Source organism: Nymphaea colorata, chromosome 4, assembly GCF_008831285.2.
Source record: "Nymphaea colorata isolate Beijing-Zhang1983 chromosome 4, ASM883128v2, whole genome shotgun sequence".
In the NCBI taxonomy this organism is placed as follows: Eukaryota; Viridiplantae; Streptophyta; class Magnoliopsida; order Nymphaeales; family Nymphaeaceae; genus Nymphaea; species Nymphaea colorata.
Genome location: NC_045141.1, coordinates 20302731 through 20312794, shown reverse-complemented (window position 1 = coordinate 20312794; position 10064 = coordinate 20302731). Strand labels below are relative to the sequence as shown.

At 37.7% G+C, this 10064-nt stretch overlaps 1 protein-coding gene across 1 annotated transcript; it reads right to left on the bottom strand.

The window, feature by feature from the left end:
* Positions 1-208: 208 nt before the first annotated feature.
* LOC116252861 (ABC transporter G family member 3) lies at positions 209-8971 on the bottom strand. The gene is made up of 13 exons (XM_031627460.2): positions 8271-8971; positions 7625-7786; positions 6996-7532; positions 6788-6867; positions 5244-5530; positions 4948-5119; positions 4630-4743; positions 4381-4509; positions 3065-3256; positions 1770-1856; positions 781-1053; positions 595-702; positions 209-490 (listed from the first exon to the last, which is right to left on the bottom strand). Exons 3-13 carry the CDS (start codon positions 7453-7455, stop codon positions 233-235), a joined length of 2160 nt encoding a protein of 719 aa, XP_031483320.1. The 5' UTR covers positions 7456-7532; positions 7625-7786; positions 8271-8971; the 3' UTR covers positions 209-232.
* Between the last annotated feature and the right edge of the window lie 1093 nt (positions 8972-10064).

Below are 10064 nucleotides of genomic sequence, written 5' to 3'. Positions count from 1 at the left end.
GTCAAAAGATATTAATATGACACGGATATGGAATCTTCAATTCCCTTGCTTATCCTTCGTTATCGGAGAGTACAAGATGCTCACATTCCCAGCATGAAATTTTGCACGATTTATGCAGAAAGAAAAAGCCGGAAACCAGATACCAGGAGATGGAACGCCAATTACACAATGTGGTTAAGTACAAACAGAAACGAGAAAGCAGTGGAAATATTAGCAAAAAACACACATTTATTCACCTTGCTTTTTTTATTATACTGTGAGGCATATGAAATTTACAAGCAACTATCCTCCCCCGCACACGCAGGCGAAGTAAAATGAACAAGATGATACGATAAGCAACTGCCATTAGAAATAAGAAGAGCAAGTTCTCCCATTTTGCATTTAGAGAAGAAGATATGGGATATGAGCCACGAAGTGCCTGTACACTAGGAATAGTCCTTACCTGCCCTACAGCAAAAGACGTACCACTATATTCATTTTCTAGAAGTCCCTGCAGCACAAAGAGATAAAATTGAAAAATACAGTATATATACACAAATAGCAGCAGAACATTCTTGCATCATCATAAAACATAGCAAAGGCAAGTTTATTTACTTGGACGGAATATGTGTGGAATGCCACGTAAGACAATGGATACTTCCATACTGGTTCATGTAATTCACTTCTGAGTCGGAAATAGCCTGCAACAAGCATCATGACCACCTACGAGGACATGGGTTGTCATATTAGTATTATTAGAGCATAAATTACGCAAAAAGCTAAACATGTGGGAGAACTTACTTGTGCACATAACAGACTTAGGATGGCCTTGAGTGGCTCCAGCCAAATATATGCAATAACCATCATGAGACCTTCATTAACTAGGAGAGCCATGAAGAAGTTCAAAACAAAGTACATGAACAACCCAAATTCATTCCGCATTCCGACGAGGAAATAGAATATCAAACTTGAGGAGACTGAAATCAAGAACAAGAAGGGAATGCTGGAGAGCAGGTTTGCAATAACAAAAGCGCCTGTTGCCGAATGCTCACAAGATTGCTCATAGATGTGGATCTGCATGACAAAAATTTTGATTTTGTTCAAGAATTATTCAATACATATAAGATGATAATGAAATGAGCCGGCACCATTTTGTTCTCCACAAATGAAATAGATAAAATGATCTCTCTACATAGGTGCAAAATCTAGTCATGCCAGATCAACAAGTTCCACATAAATAGAAACCAATTTTCTACCACCAGTATCTGCATAACCAAACGATAATTTCCAGCAAGCTCGCAACCTACTAGTGTTCAAAAAAGCGAATTTTTTCTCCTCAAAAATGTTTTCACGCACCTGTTTTTGCAACTAAATTCTCTACACTTTGCCAGATTCCAACGGTTAACTAACTTTCTAGCTGGATGGTAATCCAATCAAATTATGTCACAAACTGACCTCAATGGAAGCATCTCGCAAAGGATTTTATGGTACAGCTTTTATATTCATCTACCATCCAGGATCATCGGGTTGTTACAAGGTTCTTACACTTAGGTACACTTTGGGTTGTTTGTGTTATTTTGTTCATCCACATATGTTAATTCTTCCTACCTTCATTGAAAGTTTGTTGCTTCCAATTAGCAAAGGAAGATCAATTGAAAAGGCAGCTTCTCCTATGAAACAGAGAAATACTCATTGGAAAGAAAGATCCAATACCTCCCTCACAAAAAAGAACAAAAAGTTCTAGTGGATGGAGCTTTTATGCCTGAAGAAGAAATTGGTTATAATTATACCTTAATTTCATTTATTTGTGCTGGTACTCCAGCAATGCTCACAAGTGATGTAAAGGACACAAAAACAAACACTGCAGCAACTCTAACCTGCAAACAGAAAAACAATTGGAATTATTTTCAGAATAAAATCATCAGATTAATACATAGATTACATAATAACTTCTAAATATGGAACCTTCCTAGCCCAAAGTACTTGATAGGTCAATCCCCCCATTTCTGCCCATTAGCTGTGCCTTCTCCAAAGAGGGTTGCACTCGGGCCTTTTTGGCCCTCAAACCTCCCAGACCAGACTAGAACAGGCCCGTGGTGATCCCAGGTCCATTCAGAAATTACATTTGGATTGATTGGCAAGCTGCCTAGGCTGAAGGTTTAAAGGCATGGACTGGAAAGTTCCTTGGCAGTTCCCAACCATAACACAATAAAAAATCCATAAATATAAAGTCTCCAAATAAAATAAACTGGAATAGCAGTAGCAAATACAAGCTTTCTCTATATATTGGTAAGACAAAATATCCATAAAATAAAAATAAAAAAAATTGCTATAAATGGCAGGAAAATCCCAGCAGAAAAAGTTACAAGAAATATCATAAATAAATAAAATAAGCATAGACTTTTGAAATGTAAGGTTACATTTTTTTTTGGAAAAACAAATGTAAAAGAAAATTTTATTTAAATTTAAACAATTATATATTAAGGCAGTCACTTTTTTCCCAATATATGTTTTCTATGTCATAGTCTAATGTAAAAGGAACCTTCCTAGCCCTAAGAAGCCTTTCTGCAAGAGAATATACAAGTAGGCTAAAAGTAAAAGTAGTTTTCATGGGACCCCAGAATCAAATTGGTGATGGAACAACTTCTAGAAAATAAAACCAAGCATGTCATTTGACTTCAAAAGCCTTGTCAGATAAATCGTCAGCTACATGATGAAATGTCCGCAACAAATAGGTCTTCTAGAACTTCTCAAGTAGTACAGGGTTTCAAGGGCTACAAGTTGTCCTAACAATGGAGAAAAGACTGCATTAATTTCTAAAATATTGTGGCTACTTATGGAAGAGATAGAAAGCACGGAACTCGAAACATCTACATGGAACTACCTGATGAAAAAGCAAATATTTTTTTCAAAATGAATGAAAAAGTGGTAGATGAAACATACAGCTCATAATATTGATTTTGAATTTCTCTTGAAAAACAAAGAGAACCCAACAAAACATACAGAACAAAGGCATTGAACAATAGATAAAGTTATCAAATGACATTATAAGCTTTATTTATACAAAACATAAAATAGTACTCACCGAAATTGATGAAAGAGAATGCCCAAGTCTCGAAAATATTGTACCAATACAAATCATGAGTAATAAGCAAAGAAGTAATCGAAGCCAAAAGTAGTTCCATTCTCGGGACATGACTAACAATGACCTCCAGGTAAGAACAGCAATCTGTGTGAAAGAACTTGCTTGGCCATTACTTTTCAGTGGTGGACCCTCCTGAACCATGATTTGTCAGAATCTTTATCAATTTGAGGCCTGAATAAATCTTAAAGAGAACCATGCCAAAACGGATTATTCTGACAAGATTTGTCAAACAAATTTACAAACTCAAAATATTTCCAATTGAAGGCAGACAATTACAACCCCATGTGCAACATATCAGTTTATTCCTCCACAAAATGAAACTCATGAATATGAAAGTCACTGTAACCAGAAAAGCCTATTTCTGCACAACAGCGAGACACATTCAAGATCCATAATTGACGGACAAAATGAAGGAAAGCCAGTAACACTTTCAAAGCATGCTTTCAAGAACATCTGCACATCACTTATTCTGCAGTATTTACATGTCAAAATTGTCGACAACTACTACAAGAAAGTCCATATGCAAGTATCTTAATAGGTAGATCAACCACAGTTACAAAGTGAAGCAAAAACTGGTCACCAAGTTATGAACCAAATGAGGCTAGACGATCAGCCCCTCGTGCAATTCTCAATTTTCCCCTTTCTATGTCAAAACAAATATGTGCAACTATTGCCAACAAAGAATAAAATAGATGTAGCATGATGCATTATATCATCCTATTTCATAAGAAAATCAGAACTCTAAAATTGTATCAAATGGCATCAAAGTTCAAGGATTCATAAATCACCAAATTTATTGCTTACAAGTTAAAAACCATTGGACCAGAAATCAAGAACTCATGCAATCCACATGTAAGAATGAACAAGCATGTTACTCACTAATTGTAGATCCAAAAAAGTTGCTAGTCAATAGAAATATGTGCTTGTACAGTTACGAATTTCTCAAGACATCTTAAAGGATAGTTTCTTAAGAGTGTACGATAAAAACAGATGCCTTTATCATCCACAGGACAGAAACACTGCTCTTAAGACTATTCCGCCCAGGGTACCCAAGACACTAAGTGATTTTCCACAACCAAATAGGTAATTTAGTCAACTATACTTGCCCTATTTGGCAACTATAATCCTAATCAAATAAGGACTTGGCATCTTGAACAGAAGCAACAAATAAAGCTCTTGCATTATAAATTGATGACAAATGATGGATAAGCCATCAAGAAAACTATTAGCTAAATGTGACAAAATGACTATCAAACCTTCTCTGTCAACTTAAGGATCATAGTTTCGACCGCAGCAGCATCATTTGAAGTTTTATAAGTAGCTTCAAGAGTTCTGATTGCAACTGCAGTGTCCATATTAACTGATGAAAATTCCCCATGATCATCCTGCAAAATTTGACACCATATTTTCAGAATTCAGATATATATCATCTACATATGTACTTACTAAAGGAAAAATTTTCCGTACGCAAATGAATCCAGGCAATTCAGCTGGCCAACAATTACCTGCCACGTTTTGCACATTGCTATAATCCTGTCGAAATCAGTGTTTATAGCACGTAGAAAATGATCAGAGGGACTTTGCATAATGGGACAAGGAAACCCAGCATTCGAGAAATGCTGCATTTTAGCAAGAAGCTACAGTCATTTCCACATGCAATAAATTATTCAAACACGAATAATATTCCAAATTATCATGGAAAAAATAAGGCAGACCATAAAAAGCTTTTTCCTCAAGAAATTTGAAACTGCCGCTAAAGTAAGATCTAGATTGAGTGACCTTATGAGAAAAACTGAAAAGAAGTGGATTCATCTGATTTAAACCTGCAAGCATGCCAATGTTTCACCAAAAAATAATGTGTTTCCATTTGATAGAAGACAAATTCTGTCAAACAACCCAAATACTTCGGTACTGCTTTGGTACATGCTGAACAAAATTGTGCACCCTGAGCTAGCCAGTTTCTTTAAGGTTACCATCATAAGCAGTGCTGATACACTGAAAAAGGAAAATCAAGATAAATTTCAGTAATAATTGGTGAAAATTAAAACAAATTGGAACTTGCTGATTTGTTGGCCCATAAGTTAATAAGTTGGCAAAGAATGCTAGAAAGCCTAACAACCTGTCGAGATGATAAAGGGGCTCATCTATAAACAGTACATGCGGCCTCATGACGAGTTCCCTAGCAATGCTCACTCGTCTTCTCTCACCCTTTGCAAGTCTCTTCATATAACAATGGCCACCAATGAGCTTGTCAGCATAATCCCCTAATGACATTGCTGAGATGGCTTCTTCTACAAGATTCTTTTTTTGAGAAAAGAAAGCTGGAAGCTGCAGCAATGCAGAATAATACAGCATTTCTCGGACAGTTAAGGATCCTATCAAAGCATCTTCTCTCTCAACATAACCCTGCCACAAAAGAACACATACAGCAATGCTTGCTAGGGTCAAGAGTTCAAATAATCTGGAACGTAAGGAGATAGACCATAATGCCATGTCATAAAATCCTAAATAGCATTCACTGATTCACATCTACGTACTGAGGTTAGCAAAAGCACAACAAAGGTCAGCCATGTTATGATAAGAAGAAAGCACGAGACTGTACTCTGCATATCATTCAGCACCAAAACCTTCCAGATGTAACTAGGCATATTTTTCTGCAGAGGCTTCAAGTGGACATATGAAGAGAATCAAGGCAAAGGAATGACATGGTATGTGACTGGCTAGTAAAACACCTAAATCAATTATAAGTTACATATACCCAATTAGTTCCCGCACTTTTGAGTTTAAAATTTATATTGAAGATAGCTTCATCAGGAATGCAACTTCGGTATAACCTGCTCTTTGGTTTGGTCTGCCTGTGCCTGAATCTCAAAGCATATAGTGGGGTTGGGGTAGGGAAAAAACATTAGTTCAGCCGTAAAAAAATTCTATTGAACTAATACCATTGCCAGCAAAGTCAGCATCCTATGAGGCTTCCTGTAAAGCAAAAAGGAATAAAACATTCCACAACAGCATACAGGAACCCTTCTTCTGCATGACACTCATGTGAATATCAGGAGCATGTCAACCGGCAGCAGTAGTGCATAAGCTTTTCCTTTTGCCTATCTGTCATGATTACCCGTAACAGGGTGAATGCATCGGAGGGGTAATTTCCATGTGGTCAATTAAGAGACCTTTAAAACAAGCAACACTTTTGGAACACGTCAAAAAATTGAATTTTATCAAAAAAATCCTCTTTTAACGCAGAAATCAACAACTAAATCCACTCGACTACTGGAAAGACTACTTACGTATGTCCTGTACTGCCTATCTGTCATGATTACCCGTAAGAGGGTGAATGCATCGAAGGGTAATTTCCATGTGGTCAATTAAGGGACCTTTAAAACAAGCAACACTGAATTTTATCAAAAAAATCCTCTTTTAACGCTGAAATCAACAATTAAATCCACTGGACTACTGGAAAGACTAGTACTTACGTATGTCCCGAACTGCCTATCTGTCATGGTTACCCGTAAGAGGGTGAATGCGTCGAAGGGTAATTTCCATGTGGTCAATTAACACTCTTGGAACACGTCAAAAAAATGAATTTTATCAAAAGAATCCTCTTTTAACGCTGAAATCAACAACTAAATCCACTGGACTACTGGAAAGACTAGTACTTACGTATGTTCCGTACTGCAATCTTGTTTTACGTCCATTTACCAGCACTTCCCCATATACTTTTGCTGATCTTGGTAATCTCCCTAGATCAACATTTAAGATGTCAAAAACAAGATTTAGAGAGTGTAATATTCAATGCAAACCAAGTGTTTACACCACATGAAGCATTTCGAAATGAACCAAAAGATTTAAATTTGATGTGGAATTGGACCTGCGATTGCCCTCAAAAGAGTCGATTTTCCAGATTTTGCAGGTCCCATGATAACCGTTAGTGTTCCTGGAAGTGCATACCCGGTGGAACTCTTAACAACTTGTTCAGAGTATTTCCTCTTCCCTTTTTCAGTCACAGTGAGATCCTTCCACACAAGTGAAGCGCCTGCTACCTTTCTTGGCACAATGGCATTATCCTGCAATGGAGGAGACTGTATGGACCCACTGTTCATCTTTGAGAGTGACGGAGATGCCGTGACTATATTGATTGAGTCAGTAGTCTCCTCTGGTTGATCGATTTCTGCATCATCCCACTCAGGGGAATCTTCAAAAGAGATTGGTTGCCTGAAAGAGGCGGGTTTGCGGACATAGATGAAAGAGGAAGGCACTCTGCTAGGAGGACTACTAGCCGATGAAGATGATGATCTGTAATGATCTGAAGAAGCATGTATCTCCTCCATCTGTTTTTCTCCTTTTCAAGAGCTCAACACCATCTACAGCTATCACGATTCTATCTCAAACCCAGCTTGAAAATTTTCTGCTAAAAATTCGTGGCAAACTCAACTACACCTTCGTGTCATTGGAAAAAATCTCAAAGAGCTTCAAGCAGGTACTTTCAACCATACGCACCAATCAAGTGAGCGAACGCACCAATCAAGTGAGCGAACAGTAGCTCTGAAACCTAAGATCCTCAGTTGTCGCATTATGCAGAACCGAACTTGATAAACCCTACCAAATCCCTGGCCTGAACAAACTCTTCCTTTTTACAGGAAAAGAGGAACCAAGGCACTTCTGGCACAATCAAAAAGCAAACAAGTAAATAAATAAACCTTAGCAATATTTTAGGCATCCGAACACCAAAAGATCCCATATGTCTACTCCCTCACCCACATTCCCGGCACAAGAAGAAAAAGAAACATCCACTTGCTAAACACAGCTCATTGTGACGCCAAACGACCCAATCCAACTCATACCAACAATGCAATCATTTTCCAAACGCCACCCTCATCTAACCCCTACCTTCACCTGCCTAGAGCAAGTGAATCGGACATGAAAGACGCCACCCTCATCTAACCCCTACCTTCACCTGCCTAGAGCAAGTGAATCGGACATGAAAGACGGATTGTTGCGAACAGGGTACTTTGTAAGGCTGCAGTAAATAAAGTGAGGAAGCAGAGAAAAGGATGAGAACAAGCATAAGACTGCCGCTGCTACTACCACTGTCGGGTAGCAATAAATAATAGCATAATCCTGGGCAGAGAAGGAGAGATGATACCTTGCTCCCCAGCAAATGATAGAGAGAGAGAGTTCTGATCTTCCCCCGATTTCTTCTTCTTCCCTTTTCCGATTATTTAATAAAGCCCGGGCGATCACATATTTTCCTCTTTTTGACTGCCGGTTGAATATCCTGAGGGCTGTGATTCTGCTGCTGCCGCCTCTGCTGTTCCTGTCTTGAGCTGACAATTTAGAAAGCAAAAGCTAAAAGAGTTAAAAGAGTAAAGGATGATTGATGTGGCACTCGAATGCTTCCTTTCTTTTGGACCGTTTCAGTCTTCCCTGCATTGAATGCCGGGTGAGACTTGGAAATTTACCGACATTGAATTTTGCTGCCGTTGGACCCAACTAGACCTCATTTGTGAAGTGCAGTTTACTGGGTTCTCAATACACAGCCGTTTACCGTTTTCCAAGCCTCTCACTGTTGTCAAAATCGGAAGAAAACCGACTGAATCGAATTGAGATCGATAGAAGAAATCTCACACCTTCAACGAAAGGTGTTTAGATATACTTGCATATCAGTCTAAACTAGATGATTTAAATGAACTGATCTATATACCACAATAAAAATATAAGTAACAGATTCGATAAGGAATTCATGCCACCTGCATCTGCATAGATAAATTCAAAGAAAATGCAATCCAACCCAAACGCTTTTGAAACACACAACCAAGTTTAGCATGTACTGAAAGCGGCATTAGATGGAGCGAAAACCCTAGTTTCCCCATTTGATGGCTGTGACTTGACGTGCAAGCCAAACCATTTTAGGTCTCGTACTTACGTACTAAAAATGAGGAGGGGGAAGAGTGTATTATATTTCATCGAGACAATTAATTAGGGAGGAATCTATGAGCCAGGACTTGTTTGATTTCATAAATTGTTTCCGAGTCATATTCGAATCTGATCTGCCTGTGACCATAACCCGTTTATCGGATGCTCACTTATTTGGATTTGAATGGAAATTTTTTTTAAAAAAAAAAAAGTATATGCTACATCCAAATATGAATTTGAAATCTGAACTTAATTTTTAAATTTATAGCGATATCCGCCATTTAAGTTTACAACTGATCTAAAATTATTTATTTTTATTATTTAACTGGATATTCATTGAATGAGCCGTTGGTAGCTTACAATCTGAGATCCTATGTGATTTAAGATTATTGAAAATCTCAGATCCTGATATTTAAAGTCACACTCGCTCCCATTTAACCTCATATACGAGATTTTGGTCATAAACTAAGGATATCAAGTCCTCTTTTTTACATCATGGTAAAATTCTTTGTTTGTTTGCAATCAAACAAACACCGAGTGGAGTGGAGAGAAAGTTATGGTAGAAAGAGTCTGGAGAAGCTCTCTCCCAGACATTTTCCACCACCATACTGAGGATATCAAATCCTCTTTTTTACATAATGGTAAACGTCATCACACATTGTGGAATCTACCTGGCGACAATGGGTCATCTGGTAGAACAAAATTCAAACAGTATCCAACTTTTTTTTCTCTTAAAATGCGCACTTCTCCGATCTGTCCCTTAAATTTGAGAACATAAATGTCGTGCACAACGGTTGAGAGGTGTCAGGTCACATCTGACCATGATATGGCTTTGCAAGGGCGGAACGAACAGGACGCGTCCTTCTGATGAGGGCAAAAGATAATAATAATAATACGAACTTCAAACTGTTCTTGAGAGATTTGCTTTCTGTTTCACATGTGACCATCCGCATTCTCTTTATATATATATATATATATATATATATATATATATATATATATATATATATATATATATATATAG

What these genes read in the sequence shown, in the direction of transcription:
- LOC116252861 (XM_031627460.2), bottom strand. Translation starts at nt 7,455, where the DNA reads ATGGAGGAGATACATGCTTCTTCAGATCATTACAGATCATCATCTTCA. An exon ending in AAACATTGGCATGCTTGCAG is followed by an intron (nt 4,744 to 4,947) that starts GTTTAAATCAGA and finishes GCTAAAATGCAG; the next exon opens with CATTTCTCGAATGCTGGGTT. An exon ending in TCCACACATATTCCGTCCAA is followed by an intron (nt 491 to 594) that starts GTAAATAAACTT and finishes TTTGTGCTGCAG; the next exon opens with GGACTTCTAGAAAATGAATA.